General features: G+C 50.3%; 1 protein-coding gene across 1 annotated transcript in view; it reads right to left on the minus strand.

The window, feature by feature from the left end:
* Positions 1 to 1,365: 1,365 nt before the first annotated feature.
* The window catches only part of fz2 (frizzled 2), a 70,993-nt gene continuing 48,883 nt past the window's right edge, over positions 1,366 to 23,475 (minus strand). The window contains exon 2 of the mRNA XM_065431398.1: positions 1,366 to 6,982. Coding sequence (XP_065287470.1) covers positions 5,156 to 6,907 — 1,752 coding nt within the window. The 5' untranslated portion in view covers positions 6,908 to 6,982 and the 3' untranslated portion in view covers positions 1,366 to 5,155. The remainder of the gene's footprint in view (positions 6,983 to 23,475) is intronic.

Consider the following 23,475-nt stretch of genomic DNA (forward strand, 5'->3'; position numbering starts at 1 on the left):
TTTCATCCGCTTACCTTTTCGTCGTGCTCGGCGACAGCCTACAGGCTCGACTGCTCGTCTCGTGCTTGAAAGGCGCAAGTGGATCTCGTGCTGCGCTGGAATGTGCGACGCGTTTGGGGAACGCTGATCTGGGAGGACCGAGTGCCGAGTTTGGAAGCAACTTGCTTCCGGTCAGGTATTTTGTTTATTTATAGTTCGCGTTGGCAACAAACTGTTAGAACCCACGCTAATACACCCCCCCCCCCCCACCTCTTCAGCGTCTTCGTCATTTTGTAGAAGCGCGATTATCGTCAACAACCCTTACATTTGCTATTCCCTGTTTTTCTGAGACTCCCTGTTAGAAATTTCCTTTGATCACTTCGCTGATCCTCGAATCTTTATTGGAAACATTAATCCAATATTCCCCGTGAAATTTACATATGATACTACTGTTACATCGACTGGATTACTTGAGAAGGTGGACATTACTTGTACGAAAAATCGCAGCTAGTAACAGTGGTTCACTTTACAACTTTGTAATTATGAACTTTAAAGTACGTGTCCCATGCACTTGCGGTATTGAAGCCGAACAGCAATGAAGTTGTATCCATTCAGTAGAAATCCGGTGCTTAGCACCAGGTTTCGAGAAATACGTCCTCAAAATCTTGTTCCACTTAACACATCTCATCACTGTCACAAAATTAAATGTTATCTCTGTCGCGATATATGAGAAGCGATTTCTTATTAAGCACTTTTAACGTTTGTTTCAAATAAAAAATCGCGCTCTATTTCGAAACACCCTTCATAACACTTCTCACTGTGAGTGATTGCGATTAAGCACCGTTTCTCTAATTTCGTGCTCACTTTATACGGGCAGTCTGTCCACCCTTGTGATACCGATGCTCACAGCGCGAACACCTTACCTTGCCTAAGTGGTGCGGGTCAGGCCCCTGCTACCCGCGACAGACAGACAAAACGGACAAACGTGACTCGTGGGCTGGAGTTGTCGGCAGTGCTTTTTCTCGCGCCAATAACAGCTGCGCAAAGTTCTCGAATCATGGTTCCATTCATGAAGCTGAAATTAACGAGAAGTGCTGCGTCGACTGCCGCTGCAGATCCGTGAATATGGGCCGAAGAAATGTGCGCAGTGCTCTCATTTGCATCTCCTGTTAAGTCTTCTCTGCGCCTTGTCGAACAGACCCCTTGTCGAGCTCCACGTTTGCGCTAAGGGTTCGCTAGAATGCTCGCGGTGAGCAACCTTTGTGCCCTGGGGGAGAGAGAGAGAGAGAGAGAGAGGGAGGGGGGAGTCTCAAGATCATTCGTGTCGTCCTCGACGGCCGTGCCAAGGTGAAGGGAGAGAAAGAAGAAACAGACAACACGCACAGATTATATCAACAATACGGTTCTTTTCTTTAATGATAATGTACATTAAATTATACACACTCAACGGATGCCCCGCGAACGTTGCTTAATGACGACGGAAGTGACAACGTCTGGTGATAATTGGTAATAGCAATGACAATAGCAATATTTCTTTATATATACATAAACAAAATGTACACGAGTTATGCTACACCTAAGCGAACAAAAAAATGGCGTGACAAATGAACGTGGAACATGAGCATGTATAGATACACCTGTAACGTAGCACGCACGGATAATTCCTCTTTTTTTTTCTCTCTCTATCTTCGTCAGCGTAGACCCTGTGGTTTGTGCAAAGTGGTAGACACAGAGAAAGTGTTTGTACAGCGACGCGACTCGTTTCAAATAGAGGTGTAAACTGTTGGCCACTTGTGATATGTTCCTTCTTCTGCTGCCGCCCCGATGGCTGGGACAGCGGAACTGAAAAAGTTGGCCGAGCTTCGAGGACATTGCATTCGAGACAAAGTGAATGGGCTCGCGCTGAGGCGGCTCAGCTGCAGCAATACGTATGGCGTAACGAACGACAGCCGACCCAGAGGGCCTGTAGGCTGGCAGAGGCCTCGCCCCCGTTCGGCGATCGCGTTGACACTCCCGACGGCTCCTTCCTCTTGGGCCCGAGCCGCAGTGTACAAACTCTTCGGGAAGATACCTGCGGCTGGCAAGAGCTACACTGAGCGCCGGTTTACCGGGCTTCGGTGTGCACTGGGTGGCGCCACTTGGCGTCGGTGCGCGAGTTGTGTCCTTGCCGTTGCCCCGTCGTCGACACGAAATGGCGCTGGCTGGTGCTGAAATTATTGGTGAGGGCAGGATTAGTGTAAATTTTTTTGTTCAAATTCAATTCATTTTTGTTCTTCGTAGTGGGCTAGTGCGGAGTCCCGCCTACGTTTATCAGCACAGTCGGCCGGCCTGGTCCAGCGGATAATAAGAATGGAAGTTATTTGATCAATTCATCATTCAAGATCTGGCCATTTCCAGTTACCACTTTTTAGAAGCCATGGCAGACGTGTGTGGCTCTCGGGAGTGGCCCAGAACATGCGCAACTGTCCCTGCAACGTTACAACATGGCAGCGTCTCCTCGTTTGGCTGTTCGCCGCAGGTTACGTGAAAAATAAGCCGGCCTTCAAATTTCCGATCAATGAGGGCGTTTTTTTTTGTTCTTCTTTTCTCTACCTTTTTCCCCCTTTTCTTTTTTTTCTTTTTTGCAATGAGCTCTGTGGGGAGTTTCACAAGTGGTATGATTAAAGAGTGCTGAAAAGCGGCGGGATTCTTGTTGCACTAATTCAACATAGTTTGCAATGTCGCTCTCCCGAAAAGCATGTACAAATCTGACCTGGACCACACCGTATGGACGACGAGGTGCAGCCTTTGATTCACTCGTGACACGAGCCTCATGGAGGAGCGCGTCTGTCGGCGCTTGGTAGGTGTACAAGAGCGCCGCTGCTACACATACAACAAGGTTGTTACCTGGGCATTGGAATCCGCGGCTACGAGCCCAAGTCGTTATTGGCCCACATGACGCTGATAACACCACTGACACCACGAAATAATGACGAGAAGTTTCACGCTGGGCGGCGACACTCCTTAGCTGTCCTTTTTTTTTTTCTTCTTCATCGACGTGGAGACCACTTAATACATGAAACACAGACTCTGTGATAACATACAAAATGGATTTGTGCACAAAGAATAACCTATGCACATTCGGTATTTTGGCGCTGCGTTGAGCAAGTGCACAGAATATTTCCTTCTTAGCTCGGCCTTCGTAGACCACTTGACACTTGAGCTAGTATATTTTACCCGAACGCTGTCGAGCCCTTTTCAAGTGCTCAGAGTTTTGGAAAACATACCAGGCGAGACGGTACAGTTAAGATTGCGTGGACACTCAAACTCCTCCTGGCGCATTTTCTTTTTTTTTTTTTGTTCACAGCGTGGGTGCACGATTCTTCATCTGCATTAACATCGTAGTACACAAAACACACGCTTCTTTGTGTTGTTGATGCAAACACGAGCCCACCGATTGCGAGATCGGAAACACAAACAAAAGCATTCCTCTACAGGCGGCTTCACTTCACCACAGCTCGGCCGCAAAGCCCAGGGCCTTTCGCAAACGACGCAAGCTCCGACATCGAGGGGTTGTGTGCGTGTAGGGGCGAAGCGGTGCGGCAGGGAGCCGGTACTGACGCCGTGAAATAGGTCAGCCGAGGTACAGGGCCCACGCGGCGTCGCGCGCTGCATACAAATGGCAGAAGGGCCCCTCGCCTCGTCTTGAAGCTTTCCAGAGACACGGCGCCGACAGCCGGAGTCGCAGCAGGCATTCCTCCGTCTCCGTTTTTGAGTCGGCTTGCTCTCTGCAAGGGCGCAGCGCGCGACTCGCCGCAAGGTGGCATATCCGGCGTCGCTGCCGGGGCATTCCGCGAGACGCCCTGTCCGCGACCGCTTGCCCCTAGCTGCTCGCTCTGCGACTCGAAACCAAACACCCAACATACATCAGCGTAGCCTTGCTGGGGCCCCTCCGCTGGGAACTCTTGGCTACTATACAGGACAGCTGACACCGGCGAGGTGACCCTCTCGCTGTGAACAGCGCCGGCTGCGCGCTTCGACTGCGGTAAGCTCCTACTACAGGAGAATCGGGGCGATCCGTGATGGGTACGCCCCAGGAGACAACAGATATCAAACGAGCACTAATAATCGACACACATTTCAATCACGTATCACGCAGGGAACGAGTCTTTGTCCACTGCGAAGAATATCCAGCAATGCGACAGAGTGCGCGCCACAGTATTGCAGAGTAAGCAGTACGAAGAACCTACAGAAGGGTGTTCAGTCATCTAAAACTAAAGCAAAGCACGTATACACGGATGTGATGGAAGCGTTTGTTCGCACTGATATCTAATGTAGATTGTATTACCCACGTGAAGATCAATGCAACATCAATAAATCAAAAGGTAAAGCATGTTCTAGGAATAGTCGGGATCGACGTATCTACACTACACACAGCCGTAACGATAGCGTTGCACTGACTTTCTTATCTGCGTCATACACTTTTCTTTCACCTTAGAGATCCATGGCCACACATAAGCCTCCATTATGGTCTCCATTCTAAGTTCTGCAACCTGAAGTCCTCTTTTTGAGCACGGAAAGGTGTGCTACCGCTTTTCAGTGGCGAGCGAAGTTTTTACACATCAGACACAGGGTACAACAGATACTGTGGTAGTCATTACGGGCGTCCAGAACCACGCGACTACATCAACTGCGCTAGGTAACATCAGCTGTAGAATCACACCAAAAATTATGTTGCGAACAACTATACGAATAAAGTTGGGACACTGGGTAAAACTGATCATACGGTTAACAGTTTCCAGCTCAGCCCTGTTACCTGCATGAATGCTAAGCGACGAGCGCTGGAAGGTTTCAGTGACTGCTTCTCGGTGCGCTCCTAGGTTACGCAACCTTTCGCATGTAATGGAGCGAAATAGTTTCCGGGACTTTTAGACGGCTGCTGCACGTCTTAGTTCAGAAGCAGTCCAGCTGTAGCCTTCCGCTCTCTCTGAAAAGGATGGGCTCAGCGGGACTTGCGCGGCACATATTATTTCACTGACCAGCAGCGCCTGGCCTCGCGGGCGTGATATCGTAGCGCAAGTGAGCTGCTGACGCTGCTGCAACATGCACTAAGAATAAGCCCGAATCCGGGCGGCGGACTAGACGGAAGGTGTTGGAGATGCACGCCGTTCAACTCGGGCACCAGCAGGAAGCGTCCTCACACGTGTGACAGCGGCAACTGCTTGCCGCCATGGCTGGATAACTGCCCGATGTGACTGACTGGACTCATGGACTGTTTGAATGTTCGTACATGGGGATCTGGAAAATCACCAACGCCTCCACCAGCCACGCTGCGACCTCGTCGACGGCGACCTCCGCAAAGCCTGGCGTAGAAATTATACCAGGATTCCAGCGTCTTGCCGGACCATATCCAGAAGCCAGACGTGATGCCCACGACTAGACACATGAAGTACTTGACCATGAACATGAAGAAGTGTGGCCTGGGAGCCTCGTTGTTGCGTGGGCAGGGACAGCGCAAGCGGCGCAGCCAGGGCTCTCGGTAATGGTGCTCGTAGAAGTAGCAGGCGATGACCACTGTAGCTGGGACCGTGTACAGCACCGAGAAAATGCCGATGCGGATCATAAGCTTCTCGAGCTTGTCGGCCTTGGCGCGCGCCTGGGCGCGAATAACGGAACGGATGCGGAAGAGTGACACGAAGCCGGCCAGCAGGAAGGAGGTGCCTAACAGCAAGTAGACGCAGAGCGGTCCGAGAACGAAGGCTCGCAGATTGGTCAGGTCCTGATTACCGACGTAGCAGACGCCGGCGACCGAGTCCCCGTCCACGGCGCTCAACAGCACGGCCACGATGGTCTTGACGGTGGGCACGGCCCAGGCCACCATGTGAAAGTACTGCGAGTATCCCGCGATGGCCTCGTTGCCCCACTTGAGGCCCGCAGCCAGCAGCCAGGTGAGCGTGAGGATCACCCACCACATGGAGCTCGCCATGCCGAAGAAGTAGAGCAGGATGAACACGAGAGTGCAGGCGAACGGCCGGCTGCTCACGTAGTAGCGGACCACATTGCCGTCGCAGGCGATGGGCTCGTGACCCATGGCCAGGCGCACCAGGTAGCCGACGGATACCATGAGGTAGCAGAAGGAGAGGAAGATGATTGGTCGCTCGGGGTAGCGGAAGCGAGCCGTGTCGATGAGGAACGTAAGCACCGTGAGGCTAGTGGACACGCAGCACAGCACGGCCCACGTGCTCACCCAGTACGTAGCGAAGGTCTGGTCGTAGCCGTTGAAGTAGACCATGCGGCAGGGCAGCGCGCACTCTGGCGGTCTCGACGAGAGCCCGCGCGCGTAGAAGTGCGGATCGGACGTGTTGATGAGCGGCGCTTGGCACGGGCAGTCGCAGTCGCCGCTCGACGCGCCCCGGCCGCCGGGCTGCCTCTCGCGCTGCCGGGGCCGCGAGCCTCCCCTGGGCTTGCTCGGAGGTACCGGGGGGGCCACCACGAGGCTCGTATCGGCGCTGTCCGGTCGCGCACCCTCCTTGGCGTCCATGCACAGCTGCTCCGGGTCGCCGTACTGCGGCAGCGCGTCACAGTTCATGCGCTCGGGCCACGCGAAACCATACTGGCGCATGATGGGCGCGCAGCCCGCGCGCGCCCTCTCGCACACGGAGCGGCAGGCCGGCACGCTGCCCGCGTACTCTTCCATGCAGATGGGCGTGTACAGTGAGCAGAGGAAGAACTTGAGGTCGTCGGAGCATTGGATCTCCACAAGGGGCCAAAACTGGTGCACCTCCATGCCGGCCTCGTCCTGCGTGTCCTGGTTGAACTGGTTCGGCATGGATGTCTGGTTGTAGCCGATGCCCTTGCACATGGGGATAGTGATGTCCTCGCAGCGCTCTCGCGACCAGCCGCCGCCGGCCGACGCCAGCAGCAGCAGTACAAGCACGTGCAGCCGCATGGTTCAGCGGTCACGCATGCCGGCCCGATCACGAGTCCGTCGGCTGCGCCTTCGTCCGGGCGCTGCACCTGCCACCTGCGAAGAACAACCATGCGCATGCAGCTGCCGGACGACGCTTTCACCGGGCACGCGCTGCCTGTAGAACATACAGTGCGCGGACAGCGGCAATAGCCTCGCCGATTCCTCGACTCCTCGAGCGGAGAAAAGTGATTCTTTTAGACAAATGACATCAAACACATTTTGCACGTTTCAAAATCTAATAGCCTACTTATGAAAAAAAAAGACAAGAATACTCTCACTGCACTGACGTGCAAAACAGACATAGCATGTGCATTTCGTAGCGTCAATAAGCCTGATTATTTTAAGTTTCTTTTTTCGTAATTTTGGTTATGACCCCGGCATCAGCGCACTTAACACATTCAAATCAATGGACGCGGAGCAACAACAACAATAACAATAATAACAAATACATCATCATCTAAGCAGTGGTTCCACTAGTTTTTGGTATATACTGTCAGCCTTTTATTAAAATTAAATACGCATGCACTTATTGAGGCACTCAGCTTGATTGTCTATCAACACAGTTGTATATTACATAGTTCTGTGGCGAAAGCATCGCCTTCGTGAGATCTGTTAGAGACACATTCAGAAAATCTGCGACGGCATGAGTCAAAATGGCACACCTCAAGGTTTGTCCATCCCCTCACACAAACCAAAAAAAAAAAAAGCAATTGTTACGATAAAACGCACCCTCTTTGCGCTGTATGAACGCGGACTGTAAGATAGAAGAGGAGGTTTGGACCTTTGCACCTACCAAAGTTGATTTGAGTGAGAGGCAACTCACAACGCCAAGTATTCACTCGTGCAACGTATTCTGAACTGGCAGCAACTCGCCACTTTCATTATACTTGTCCGCCCAGTGTCCAATGTAAGCGCCGCATGTGGGTCATCTGGTCGTATACTATATATATATATATATATATATATATATATATATATATGTGTGTGTGATTAACGAGAAGAAAGGGAACCAAAGGGCCTGATTTTTGTTAATCATATCATGGATAGTTTCTATGACTATATATCTATGCGTGTCAATGTCAGAATGAGCTGCAGTAAACGCACACCTTGATACGGGCAGGTCTGCTGCGTCACGACCACGATTACCAGCCACGTCGGGCCGAAATGACAGCGAGTTGTTTTGGAGACAGGATGCCGGGGCCCGAGGGAGGGCAATCGCGAGAAGGGACGCACCTGAGCCGCTAAGCCCGGGGCCATTAGTGACCCCCAGTGTCTAATCCCGGCTTATCTAAATCCGCACTTCCGCACGATAGCACCGGTCGGCAAATTCTCGGCCCACGAAAGAGAGTAACGGGCCAGGAAGCGGAAAGAGGAGCAGTTCGCGACCAGCGGCGCCCGCACAGCGCCCTGGCCTGCCCGTGGCTCTCGGCCAGATGCGGCTGTTGCACGGGACGCCTCTCCGGACGCCCGAGTTGTTTCTTCTCCCGAGAATGACAGCCGAGGTGCTCGACGAGTGCGTCTCGGTGAAAACATACGAGGCGGGGGATAAAAAAAAAGTTTAAAAACAAACATGGGGACCTCGGAATAGCCAGCGTTGCCTATATAGAGCATGGCGTTTGTTTTCATGCCGCTCTGCTGAGCGTACTTTCGGTGTAATTAATAGAGAGCTTTAGTTTAGGGGACGCAAGAACTAGGGGGCCGGTATTGCGCATGCGCAGACCCAGACATAGGTGCCTGCGCATGCGCAGTAACGTCGCCCCTAGTACTTGCGTCCCCTAAACTAAAGCTCTCTAATAACTTAGAGACGGGCGCAAGTCGTGTTGCGGTACCGGAACGGTTTGGCATAACGCTACCGCGCTAGTGCAACCGTCGCTCCCGTTCTTACTGGTGCCATCTGCACACGTGGCGTGGTGAAGCTAACATGCAAGCAGTTGGCACCTTGTTTGGTCGGGAAGCTTAGCCGTATAGAAGACTAATTTCGATATGGCTGAATGCTATAGACTGAATGCTTGCATCTGTCAAAAAAGTACGTCTGCATTAGGCGCATAAATCCTTCTTTTTTTCCCATATGAAGCGCGTCGTTTGCGCATACATTTCATTTCCTCATATTTTTCTCTTACCTTTCAATGTATATATACTCCTTTGCGCTAGTAGAGGGTATGACTAACAGCACGTTGTTCAGCTCAGTCTCCGTCTTTACCTCTCGTTATCAGCCTCTCTCGGTACGCAGTACCATTTCAACAGAAAGTCTCCCTTACGACAAAGGGATCTCAATGTCCGCCCGTCTGCGCCGTAGGAGTTAGCGCAGCAATACTGCCTTCGGCAACAGTCTATCAACGGACTTGGTCTTTGATTACGGCGTAAACGCTGGCAGGCACCCAGACATGTGAATTGTGCGCATCCACGGACGCCGGCTGTCACAGGTCAGGCCTTGAAAGCAGTGCAGTTAGCAAGCGATTACCTTGACTCCGTCGAAAGCCCAGCAAAAAGGCGTAATTGAGCACTTTTTGATGCGCGACCTTTCCGCTGACACCACCTCGTTAACTCCTGCGTTCAAAAGCTGCGCGTGCGCGACCTTGACGCGACTTCGCTGCGGCGGTTGTCTAATCTCCGTGAGTCGAACCCCCGGAGTGCGTCATTACGGTGCGACCTTCCAACCACAAAATTGTGAACGAAACGGTCGCCTTGGCGATACCTACCTTTTCTTCTCTCTTTCCCGCCCCTGGTACGAACCCCACTTTCACTCCGGCAGAAAGATACACAGAGCCAAGTTCACAGCTTTCTACGACAGCAGTAACTGCTAAATGCTGCGCTAATAAATGCTACACTGTTGATCCGCACCTGTTCTTACGGGCGGCTGTGTGTATACTCGGGGACAGCTTTTCTTGTGGTAACGAAGGGAAATCTACGATGGCGGAGCTTCTGCACCCGTTTCACCGCACCAAGCGGTCTGATAGCGTTTTACAGCGCATTCGGACTCCAGGAACAAGTACTGAATCAGCGTAGCTTCCACAAGCGACGGTTTCGCAATTGTGGAGACGCGGAATGAGAAAAGCATAAAAAAGACTTCAAATTTAGCACTCAGTGGTGTGTTTTGCCTTATGCTGCTGTAGTAAATAAAGTGCCTTGTGTTTTGTCTTCCGCAGCTGAAACTAACGCTTATGAAAATGTGTGACCCTTTTTTTCGGTAGCGCTCTTACTTTTGCGCACTTTGCCTCCGTAGCTTGCACTTCATTTCCACAGAAAGTTGTCCGCGAGTATAGCATAAGTACTGCTCTGTGAATGCTGACCCGAGGTCCCGTATATGCAAAACTTCTCTTGCGCAAGTGCCGTTCGCGATTGAATATCGCCCGCTATTGTCGTTTGGTTTATTGCCTTGACAGAAATCACGAGAAACGCGCGTCCGAGCGCCGTCCTGTAAAGAAACGCCTCTACGAATGAGGAGTTCTGTGTATAAGGACGTGACAACATCATATGCTGCATGAAAAACGAGAAAAAGAAAAAAAACGAACCCTTTAATGTCGCGCTTTATGTGCGTGACAAAGAGAGCGCCGGAACCACGTGCTCCTGGGCAGAGATATTGCCCACTTCGGCTACGAAAGGAGTCCATCCGTTCGACAGCCATCAACAGACCTCGCGCGTGCCACGTTAGGCACCGTGAGCTAATTCTCGGTTTGCGATAACTACCTACGTAAAGGAAAGCTACGTCGGATTAAGGTAACTATTCCATTCCAATCCTGTTTCTTTTCGCGCTTCGATAGTGGTGCGGTGGATGATCAAAAGTGAATAGAATCGAGGTAAAGGAATCCTTAGATTACACAGGCCCTGATGTTTGACTAACTTTTCACGAAACTAGCTATCACCGCGATCCGAGACTCAGCAGGTTGCGTGAAACGAAACGAATAGAGAAAGCCGAAATGAATCCTCACAAAATACGGACGCGCATTTGCAATGCTTCTCGACCCGTATTCGCAAAGCAATTCGCGCACTATACAACGCTTCATAAGAACAGTTGTTGGTCAATTGTGATAGCGGAGATAGTATTGGCGACGGCTAGGCGCCCAAATGCAAATCATTCTTATGAACAAATGGCTTTGCAAATTCGGCCGTTCATTCGTAAGTGCCATCATCCATTGGCCATCATCGCGGCTAGCGTCTCGTTACCATGTCAATCGCTATCGTTAGTGGCAAACGCCCAAACGCTGACCAATGGGGAAACGCTGCTACGCGAGACAAGCGTCTTTAATACAGGCCGTGCAGCGCACCCACAGTTGTCACTGGTGCACGAGGCTCAGGTAACCGACCACGGACACAAAACACCGCTCAAGTGTGAAGTTATCATTTTTGTCCACAAAAATAACGCGATAGGTCCTCAGTCACACACGCTTCAGTCGGAAGCATTCCTTTATGAACTCTTGTCATAGACCAATCGTGGAGCACCTCCCATTGGCGGATTCAGACCACCCGGGCACGGCGACGAATGCAAATTGGTTTGAGGGCGCGAATACGTGAGTCGCGCAGTCTTTGCTTTCCTTCCTTCTTTCTTTATTTCTTTGCAATCTGCTTTCATTGTTTTCCCTGACGGAGACAAAGAAAAGCCGACGCAATGAGTCAGGATCCTATGCACACTAACTAAAACCCCAATAATCAGGCGTCGGTTCATTAACCCTACGCGAGCTAGCTTTAAGATACGCTCACTGTACAGAGTATGCGCGCACAACCCTCTAGCGTGGCAGAGTGCTCAGGCTTTCATTTTACGCAGACTCGGCTGAATCACCGTACAGTGCAGGACCTCCTGCAGGCATTAGCGTTTAAAAAGCAATAACACGTCAGCCTCGCTGTGCTAGGATGCTCACTTCCGAAACGATATGCGCACATTGCATCGTCTTCTCCGAACACGCAGGCTCCGTTCGTTGAGGTGCCCAAAAATAAAAATAAAATTGCGGCAAGACATACAGAATTCTAACCAGCGTGTAATGAAGTGCCTAATTCACATTAGGAGTGTGCAATCCTTGGAGCTCATATATGTCCCTGAGACGTTCAGTTCGCTGACGCAAGGGCCGTAATCCAGCTCCACGGGCAGTTCGAGCTTCTGTGTATCATGGTTTATAAACGACGGAGCCTTAGAAGGCTTGTAGGACTTTAAAAGCCCTCAATGCACAGTGAATGATGGAGCTACAATTTTGTTAATTGTTTGATGCTGTCCGAGCTGTTATAATGGTGGCTTGAATGAGATAACGGTTTACAGTAAAATGTGAAACACCCATGTACACCGATCGAAGCGAGCAGTTTTGAGTGGTTTCGCGCCACGCCACGTGCCGTCACTTGCCTGGAAAACTTCCGTTTTCGTTCAATGGAGGAATCGTTCACGAAAGTTTTCGTTTTACGGAAGTCGCGAAAAATCGGTGTTCACCGCAGAAATGAGAGGTACAGCACGCACAGCATATACGACGAGGCAACTTGTCTTACGCTCCAAAAACATCTGTTATGCGAGTTGCAGGTCTGCGTGTACTGCAGCATGAAAGGGTATAGCATATCACCGTCGAAGGTGGAAGTGCGCGTTCCCTCTCTGTGTTCGAGTGCGGCAGCACCAAACGAACAACACACCACGAAAAAAAAAACGTATCTCGCCATTGAAAATGCCGTCTGTTCGCGGAAGGTCATGCAGCTATAGCGTATATGGGGAACTTCCAGCGCTGGCCAGCGCTCCTCCCTGTCTCACTGGAGCCCGTTACCCGCAACAGTAAGCGAAAGGAGCCCGTGGCTGCCACCGCTGGGCTGGCGTCGTCTCCCGGGCGGCGGCCAGGCGTGGCGGCAGGTGCCCGATCAATGCGGGGCCCCGAGCGCGCGGTCGCAATCCGACGCAACCCCCTCGCTTATTTCGCTGCGCACGGAAGAGACGTGCGGGGGCCGTAAATCCAGGCCTGCGTGATTTTTACGAGCTGTTAACGTCCCGGGCCGTTTTGTCGAGCAGAACCCAACAGCGTGTGATCGCCAGCCGACGCGGCGGGCCGCTTTTGTTATTGGCGCTGGTCACGCTCGCCGCGACCGCGCCGCAGCCGGCGATTTATGAGGCGCGAAAGCTCGAGTAATAAGTGCTTGCTTAAGGGCACTCACGGCGCGCTCCCCTTTCCCCCTGTGTGTCGAACGAGCGCTGGCGAGCAGGTGAGGCCCGGCGCGCGCATCCCGACGAGTTTGGTCGCGGGGCGCAGGAAGCGGTTCGGGAGGGCGGACCCTGCGGCGTGCACGCCGGGAGGATCACGTGATACGCGCTCAACAGCGGCTATACGAGACGACGTGCTATAGCCGGTGTGCCGACCTGCTGAGTAAACATTGCACAACGATTGTCAAAAAGTTATACGACTTCGCAATACCAGCGCTATCACTTATGGATTTGCATTTGCTTGTGCACTGCGAATACATATTAGCATGCAGCGCGGCAACTTCATTTGCGTACGCAGGTAAGGGAAGCTGTAATTTTATGGGAGGCCATACACACACGAATATCTTCACATTCCTGAAATACGAGCGGTGTCAGTGTTGGTCTGGATACTGACGGAATGTTTAACTGTTTGACTGACTGATTGATATTCGTTTCTGCGCTCGCACGCTTCCGCTTAGGAGTATGCGCGTACGATGCAACATCATCACAACCGTCATCAACAGAGCGTCGTCATCGTTACCAGTAAAGTCAACAGTAGCAAAAAGCAAGTTTCGCCCGAAATGCGAAGCATTGATTGCGTTGGCAAATTATTAGACAGATAAACGAAGTAAGGCTAGTCGTTTTATCAGCTGCATAAACTTCTGTGAGATTCACTTACTAACGCAATTAAGAAGCACATTGTCACGCGCGTACAGGCAAACACGAACACATCTCACTCGATGACCGCGGACACTCGCAGTCAGAACGCTGGCCCGATGAAGAGCGGCAGCAGCGGCGAGCGAATTCCCCTACGTGCTGCCGCTGGTTTCAACGCGACCTTGCCGCGAGAACACAGCGCACACGAAGCCATCAGCTATCTAAAGTCGGCTAGCCTTCGAACCCGCCGTATATTGCCTACAAGCTAAAACGCGCGCAGTCGCACTCAGCCGTCACCGCTAGAGTAGAAGAGGAGATGCGCGCTAACCTGCCCCGGTTTGTGCGCATCACGGCGGCGACGACGGCGGAAATTCGCCTGCAGTGTCCATATAATTGCTATTGTAATAAAGATAGTGGCCCATGGTGACATATAAGTACATCTCTAACGCGATAATTTAACACGCAAATTTTAGAAACTGCTCATTCTGCTGACTGACATAATTGTCGCAAAAAGCACACGCACAAAAGGCAAAGGAACCACACAGATGACGACACAGGCGGCAATCCCCACTGATTTATTTCATGCGCAACCGTGGAATACACAGAAAGACACATGCGCAGACAGCAACATTCATACCTATCGGGATAACCGGCTTTCAAGGAAACTAATTTTCGATCTATATAACTGATTTTACGTGTCGCTAATGCAGTCTCCGCCTCTTTTTATTTTATTTTAATATGAAAAACTTCCAAAGATTCCCGAGCCGTCTGGTACTTGCTCCTGCCGAGAATCTTAATCTCTTGAAACCATGGCTCACGTATGCAGACCTTGCAGTGCGCGGGCAAATGCGCGGGTTCATTTTTCTTTAAATTTAAATTACGCTCCCTGGGTCGCTCATTACGACAGCGGCCAGTCTGTCACACATAAGACTTGCCGCACGTGAGGGGTATTCCATGCAGAACTCCTGTCTCGATGGCTTTTCTGGATTTAAGGAAGAAAAGACACCCATAAAACAACTCCTGTCGTCACATCATAGAAGCCATTACACACGTCTATACGGTACCTCCTTGGATGAGTAGGGCTTGCATGGCTACACACACGTGAACGCACAACTTCTGTGCATCTGCGTGTGTCTTGTCTACATAATCGGCATTCAAGGACACCTTCGAAATGGGAAGATATTGCATACGTTCGCTGCATTTTCTTCCTCGTTCTTTCCGTTACCTTTGGTAAAAGCTCTTTTTCTTTCTTTCTTTCTAAAAGCGTTAGAAGTGAGGCCCCGTCACACCTTAGAATGACAGCCTCACTACTTTCCTGTTTGCGAAAGAAATTTCTCTCTCATATATATATATCTGAGCTCTCTAGGTGCTTCTTTTTCTCACTTTCAAGTGGCCGTAACAAATTGGGATCTCGTCTGCTCTTTACTGCTTCTAGCGCTATCTTTCCTCAGATTTATGAAGTTTGATCCTATGTTGTATTTATTTATTTATTTATTTCAACATACTGCAGCCCTAAAAGGCTATCGCAGGAGTCGGGAGAACGAGATACAAATGTTGCAAAGAGAAAAACAAAATACAAATTTTTAACAGCATATAAGGAATTAAGCACACGATAAAGGTCAGACATGACCAGAAAGCAGTCCAGTGTTATATAGTGCGGGCAAAAAAAAACTAATTAAAGGCCTCGGTGTGGTGACGAAAAGGAGATGCATTTAACCCACGATGGTGTTTTGTGGATATAGGTCAGGCGGATATGCGATGCAGATGCTGTGTATAGGAAATAGTGGAAAATATAATGAGATTTATTGTTAGATAGCAACGTAGGAAGCCCGGCGAAAAAGGTGATTGCATTTCACACCCGTCGGTTCGGGCCAGAGGGCCGACGGCTAGGCTCGGCAGTAACCGCTTCCCACGACATTTATCACCGCGCTGGCTGTCATCGCGCCGATCACTGGTGGAATCCCCAACGGGGATGGCGCCGCAGCTTCCCCGGTGCGCGATAAGATCGCCAACTTATCCGGGGCTGAACGGAGGTCGGGAGGGGGGATGTTCCTCCGGCGGCGGTGACGACACGCGCTCTTCGGCGGGGCCGCCGCCTCGGAGGATAGCGTTCATTCTCGCGTTAAATGCGAAGGCAGAAGACGGTCGCGTCGTTATATAGCCCTCCCCCATCTGTTACGCACCGCTGTGCATTAGTAGAAAAGAGGCATAAAAATGTGCGCACTACCTCTTAGATGTGAAAACAAATTAGATTTGCTTTCACTTATTCCGGCTCTCTCTGTCGTGTCTCTCTCCTGTTGTGATTCTGGACGAGGGCGCAGCTTTCTTTCTTTAAGAGCACTCATGTGTTGCTATCACTTAAGGTACGATCATTATCTTTGGCGATATTGTGATCGTGCTTATTACTTCAGCTGCAAAAAGCGCTACCGTGTCAAGGAGCGAGAGCACTTACACTTCTTCCGTTGGACCTGTGCTACCCTTTAGAGACGTAAATAGAGTGATTGTCTTGTTTCGTTTTCGAGAGGGAAATAAAAGAAAGGCGGGGAAGTTAACCAGAGAACATATCTATAGTCGGCTATACTATGTATGGTGAAAGGGTACTAAATTTAGAGTAAATGTTCTCAACAGAAGCGTGGTAAAGAGACGGGCCAGCTTAGCTTGCCGCCTTCGCGAAACCCTCTTCGAGTGCTGAGATAAGTCAGTCATACATAACTGACGAATGTCAAATATACGCCGTTATTTCGCAAGCACTTTTACGCAGATACCATGCACCGTGCTGTGGGAATCGATCCAAGCAGTTTGCAGCTGGCTGGCTATCCAGCATCGTTTGGGGTTCTGCAGAGCTTTACCAAACGGGCTAGCGCGTTTGTGTAAAGCGAGCAATTATGTCTAACGCAAGCATGTGCTGCTGCAGGTCGTCACACATATGCTTGCGACACACACGCAACTTCTCGCCTTACGCAATCACGTTGGTTTATATGGTAAAGCTTTGCAGAACATCAAACGATGCTTGGTATATATCCAGCTAGCTGCGAATTGCTTCGATCGATTCTCACAGTGCGTGTAATGTGCATAATTTTCTTTACAGGGTACACTTATTTAGAGTGTACGCCTGAAGGGGAAGCAAAAATTTGCGCCTTTACTAAAAAAGTTACTTTGCTCATAATTCCTGTCACGCCCACTCTGTCAGCTCTTGCTTCACAATTCTGATCCTCCTAAGATATTCGCTACCCTGTTTTTCGTGATATATATATAAGCGCGGTTTTCAACGCAGCTTCGAATCCCCGCTTTCACAGTGTATGCAAGAGCAATTCACAATAACATTATTTCAGTCAATCGTGATCTCTCACAAGAACAAATATCCGAGGTGCGGATCAGTGATCAAAGGAATGAAAACCTTCGCCGTATTATCCGTGCACGTGGATGATAATAAAGGAATACCATCGAGCGAAAGAAATCCTTACGTTAATTTTACATGCCCACCACGGGTGCGCGAGGACATTTAAACAGCGCCGATTCCAGTTGGAAAACGTGCTAATAAAAAACATTCAGCCTTCCTGCTACGTATACTCTATTATTTCCACATGCCGAGCAACACTACGACAGTAGAGAGACTTATCTCACTGTTCGCATTCGCAAACATAAAAATAGTGCGTTACACACAGAAAAGATAGATGTGTAGATATGCGTCATGTAGTCTGATTCAGCGTTATGTCTCATACTTTCATGTCGCATTAAGATATGCTTCGCAGACCTGAAGCTATCCATTTCCGGACGAGTGGAGTACACGTTTCTGCAACCAACGGCCGCGTCAAACATCTTGCCCTCGCGACCAAAACCTAGTGCGTCGCGTCTCCGAAACTTGAGATTACGCGACCTCCAGCACTAGGCGCGCAGGAAAACAGCGCACATTAAACCACCAGCCATCTCGGCTCGCCCTTACTAGCACCAGCCGCAGATTATCTCCAAGATAGGACGCGCCGTCCGCGTATTGCTCTCTATCACCCCATACATGCGCAGTCACGGCCAGGCTAAAGGAAGAGACGCATACTCGCCATGCCCCCCCCCCTCCTACAGCGCGCTTGATCACGTGACCTCTAACATTGGACGGCCGGAAAGAGAGCGCACAACATGCCACCATCCTTCTCGGCTTACCTTCACACGCGTTCCCTCGCTGCCACATCACACGGCACCGGAACGCGATCTTGTCGGACGTTGATTTTATGCGAAACATTACGAGGACGCATGCGGCGACGGCGAAAGTTCTCCTGGACTGTCCTTATATTGTTATCGCCACAAAACAACTGCACCACTATAATCGCACGGAGTGAGACTTCTATGACCGCACTATACTTGCGCAGCTTCCGCAGCGTTTCCTGCCGAGTATGACAGAGAATGTAGCGGCGGTGAGAGAGGAGAGGGATAACGAAGGACGGTTGATTGGAAAGAGGTTCGGTTTGCTACCTTTCACGGGGGTAAGGGAACAGGAGCCTAAAGGGAAAGCAAAGAGGTGAGATAAGCAGGAAAATAGGGATATGTACATGAAAATCTGAGGCGGCACGCATCACTGTCACTGCCTATCTCTCAAGCCCGGTAGAATGCAGGAAGCGAACTATATCGGACTAACTGTCTTTAGCGTAGACGTCCGTTCTTACCAATGTCCTAAATTCTTTTTTTTTTACAATGCCGCTGAACAGAGATAAAGCATGCAGGGAATTTTTTTCGCGGTCCAACAAACCAGCATGGTGTTGAAGACAGATTGCGACGGTGCGTTTAGTATTTTTAAAAGACGAATTTATAATTCTGCAGGCTCGCTGCAAAAGACTCCCTGGTGATCCAGTCGCAGCATCCCGCGGCTGTTAATTGCATCGTGCAGGACGCGTTGGTCGTATATTCAAAGCTGTAACTTTGTACTTCTCTTTAAAATGTGGCTTGGTGGTAAGTTGGTGGTAAGTTGAGTATGCACAGCGTAGCGGAAAGACGAACCGAGAAGAACTGACACTATCGTCGCGATGCTTGCCAAGCATTCTAAAACAGTCTGAAGTGCAATAATGGCAAATGGAACGATTCGCTAGTAAAATATGCATGCTGGGTATTTTCTTTTTGTCGTTCTTGTGCAATTTTAGGGCGACATTTTGGCTATTTTAATGTCTGTACCACTATAATACAGGATACACTACGTTTCGTGATAACCTGTTTCCGTACATTCCTATGTATCTTGTGTACCAGGGAGATTTTCATGCGACAGAAAGCACTCGTTCCACTGCAGCTGGTTCCAGGAACACATTTCACAAGACTGATTAGGTTCTAGCCGTTATCAGTGGCACATTGTTAGAGTTGCGGGCGGCGTCCAAGCCTTTTGAGAAAAAATCTAACTAGGACGCGCCAGGCTTCCATTCGTAACAGAAGGCTATCTTAATGAATCAAGGTGAATTCGAGACTTTTTCGGGAACTACGAGATTAATAAATTAATGTAAAATCCGGGACGGTTGGCATTCACCACACCAAGCAGGTGGCGTAGGCGGAAGCAGACAGCACGATGCAGTGTCTAGGGACGTTTATTCCAGCACCTGTTAAAGAATTTGGATTTCTAGTTTCGGGCTGCAGCGCATTTTCGTGTATAACATTACAGTATCGCTTAACCGACTGACGATTCACACGCACCTCCAGGAACATGCCTGCAAAGGCACTTACGTTGCCCTATGCAACTTTCTCTTCAGACCGAGAGTTTGAAAATGAGCTGAGCTCCATCGTCGGATGGCATGACCCCACATCACCCTTGGAATCGAACCAGAAAGAGTGATGGGCGCGCTAATAAAAGCAAAACAGAGTAGCCTGCTAGGGCGGCTGCGCACGCAGCTAAGAGCAGTGACGCCGCCAGACCTGCGAGACGAAACGCTGATCACTCGGTGGCAATGAGTGCAGCAGCGTCCAAATGGCGGATCCATTTCTGCGAGGCGTCCGCGTCCATTAGCGCGCGTCACCAAAGCCCGCGGCTTCTAGCCACCATACCCGCGTCGGTGTGGGGGCCCCGAAAAACGCGGCGTGTGCGTGTGACGCGCCGCCTCTGTGGCGTCACCATCGCGCGGTGCTCTTTCGCCCCTTTTCATAAGTATCAGTAGCCACCTCGTAAAGATACGTGGGCGCACGCTGGCTTCTTGCAGCGGCCCCCCCCCCCCCCCCCTTAAGTGGATTCTCGTGTTTGTTCCCATCTGCGGAGCCGATCGGAGATGCGTCTCGCGCCGCGAGGAGGGGACGCGCGGGGCGCGACGGTCAATGTCACCGCGGCTCTTCCTGCACTACCTCCACTATGACGGAGTGCTCGTCGGGTTGCGAGCGTTTCGGGCAGCAGGCCGGTTTCTTGTATTGGATGCCGCCCGTAAAAGGACGCGGCCCGAGTGTTGAGGAGGGGGGGCAAGAATGGACCGCTTCGTCTTAGCGCCGGATGCCCTCATTCCGATCGTATCGCAGGGAGTCCGAAAAGTCGCGCCTCCAAGCGCTGTCTCTCAGCCCATTTAGAACCTAATCGTGACGCCGATGGACGGGGTCGGCTTTGCACTTTAATGTGATTGCATTTCCTTCTTTTTTTTCGAGCAGCCACACCATATCCGCGCTTTACTTTGCTTGGTATCAGCGTTCGTTATATTGCCAGCGGCTCCTCAGCGAGAAGTTTACGCACACGCGCAAGTCCGACGCCATCGCTGTTTGAAGTCGGTCAGAACGAATATAATTATCGTCGTCTTACTGCCACTCCGTGAGACCGCAATAACTCAGCCAAAGTCATTAAAACTATGTTTTGTACGGTGCGCGAACTAATTCGTGCGCGGCGCACGAACACGCTATCAGCACAGCTGGCATCTATGTCCCGAGACAAAAATGTTGTTGAATGACTAGACAATGAATTACATCACATTTTTCTCGGCCCACAAAATAGTCTGGACTGGTAAAAAAATTTGCCTTGTCTTGTATGTGCGTAAACATTAGTAGAGCTGGTGATCATACTACTAAAATCGATTTACTTGCTTTTTTTTTTCGCCTTTGAAACAGAGAGCACATTTGAAGCATCGGGTATCTCAAGTTTCACAGAAAAGCTAGTTCTGGCGATCATGTAGTTTCCCGTTGATGGGCAACAAAAGCGTGAGCCGCGGCAGTAAAAAAAACAAAAAAAAACCATCAACAGTAGCGAAGTAGCAGGGCCAACAGTACGCGGCCATAATGGCAAACATTCTTTCCCGGGACGGGGGCCCGAAACCCTTGGCGTGTTCGAACACGGCAAGCCGGCGCGCTCGTACAGCTACAAAGAACCCGCGGAACCGCGTCAGCAGAAATGGGTAACGTCACCGCGCACGGGGTGGCAGCCAGCGTCGATTGCGGCTCTGCGCCTGACACATTCTTTCCGCCAGCCGATCCATAATGGTCCTCCACTCAGAGCTGCCGCTAATCTCCAAAGCCGCTCGCGCCGCAACCAAAAGTCTGAAGGGGTCCCGCTTTCTTCGCCGGGTCTGCTGGCTTGCCCGTTTGCGCAACGGAGACAGCGGGAAAAGGACACAACCGAGCACGGCCCTCTGGTCTCCCCGAAGCCAGCAGACTGGCCGTCTCTTTGCCGCAGGCAGGCAGGGGACCGCTCAAGGTCGCCAGCCTTCTGGACGGATGCGCGCCTCTCAAGAGGCCGAGGCGCCCGGGCGCTGGGCGCTCAATGACAGCTTTGTGTGCGCGGCGCTGGGGAGCGCTGCGCTGAGTGTTTATGTCGGGGCCTGAAACACCCCCCCTCCACTTTACCCGACCCATCTCCCAGGCGGCGGAGCCTGCCTGCAGCACCGAGAAATCAAAGGAGGGCGCGAAGTGGCGCGCATGATAAGACAGGCGAATGATGCTATACGCTACGTTATATTTTCGGCGCTGTTATACATACATGCGATGCAGCGGGCGCAACCGCTACCGCAAGTGAACCGCACAGAACAACAGTACTGAAATCCTTGAAATCGCAGTTCTAACCCGGACATTGAGAGCAACTGGCCGAACTCATACCAGTTGACGAGTTCACGAGCATATTTGTGGGAGTGCGCAAATATTCAAAATTTTCGAATAGCGAATCGAATAATGCCCAATTCGACTCGGTCTTTGACTCGAATAGTCAGTATTCGTAAATACAAGTATTTTTCGATTAGTTTTGGAATAGTTTAAATCATCTCGTGAACGCAATGGAACAAAATTTGGGGGAAACTGCGCTAAATTTCATCGCGGCGGCCATGTAACGTAATAATAACGCGATAAATTACGTAGTACAGCACGCTATACGTATACATGGCTCACGGAGCTTGACTTTTCCTTCTGAACCGCAATCATTCACGCTCTCCGAAGATTTTCTGGTATGCGAACAAGCTGCCTCCTTGTTACGAATATTCAGTTTCAACTTTGAATAAAGAACGCTTCATACCGTGCAGTGCTATGACAGAAACTTGCTGACATTGCGAATGCTAGGATATGAATATTGTTTTATATAGATGATGAGAACGACTGTTAATTTTTCAAAAAACTATTCGAAAATTATTGTATATTCTATACCATTCTGGGACCATTTGATTGGCGTTCTATTTGGTCTCAAAAGTTAATTACACCCCTAATATTTGTTATTACTTCTGCAGACGTCCCGCGTCAGAAAAATTGTTACAGAACAGTTATCGGGAACTTTTCATCGCAATTTATTGACATATAGACTAAGTGAGAAAACATTTATTTGTGTCGATGCTTTGTTCGCATCAACCCTAAGTGAGAGGGAGACAGCAGGTAGACCGCGCGATAAAGAATGAGAAAGAGCGATGCATGCCGATAGAAAAGCCGGCTACAACAACACCATTGTAGCCCAGTGTGAACAAAGAGAGAGAAAGACAGAGACAGAGACACAGTATCCTGCCGGTACTTACACTGGCTAAGAGACGTTAGCCAGTGTAAGTACCGGCATGATACTGTGTGCCGGGGAAAGGAGTAAAGGGAATAAAGGGTGACAGAAGGGATAAAAAGAAATCCGCCTCCATCCCACCCTGTGAAAGTGGATGTACAGCGAAGCTGGAGCGGGCGTCAGACGACGGTACACAAGCACGATCAATACAAGCGATGTACGTCACGCACCCACGCACTTGTGCTGAAGTGAAGCATACGTCCTCAATCTTTTAGGCCCTCCCCCAAGCGCAAGTGCCTTATTGAACTAAATGAATGTTTAAAAGTTAATTGCGTCAGAAAAATGCATGAAGTACGACTTGCACACAAGCTGCAGACATGATAGCTTCGGATTGTTCTTCCGATATACGAGGAAACATAAATCTGTTACACGGAAACTGAAAGACAAAGCCCTTTTCCAGCTGCCGTTTGAGGCCTGTCTGAGTGGGCGCGGCCGCTAGGTGGCGGTACCGTTAGCACAGCATACAGCCTCATTCTTGTAGCACCTCCGCCTAGGGCAACTGCGTTATTTAACTAATTGAATTTCTCGAAGTAAAATCTGTCAGAAAATTCGTAAAGCACGACTTACACACAACTTGCAGACACGATAGCGTCGGACTGTAATTCTAATATACGAGAAAACATCATTCTGTTATGCGGAAACTCTTAAACACAAAGCCTTCCAGCTACCGTTTGTTTTTGGGTGAGCACGCCACGATAAATCCCGACCAACTAGAGGCTAACAACTTCGCTGTAAAAATAGACAGAAAAAATACACACGGTAACGCGATGCAACGCTCTACAACTTTCA

Source organism: Dermacentor albipictus, chromosome 1 (genome assembly GCF_038994185.2).
Source record: "Dermacentor albipictus isolate Rhodes 1998 colony chromosome 1, USDA_Dalb.pri_finalv2, whole genome shotgun sequence".
NCBI classification, from domain to species: Eukaryota; Metazoa; Arthropoda; class Arachnida; order Ixodida; family Ixodidae; genus Dermacentor; species Dermacentor albipictus.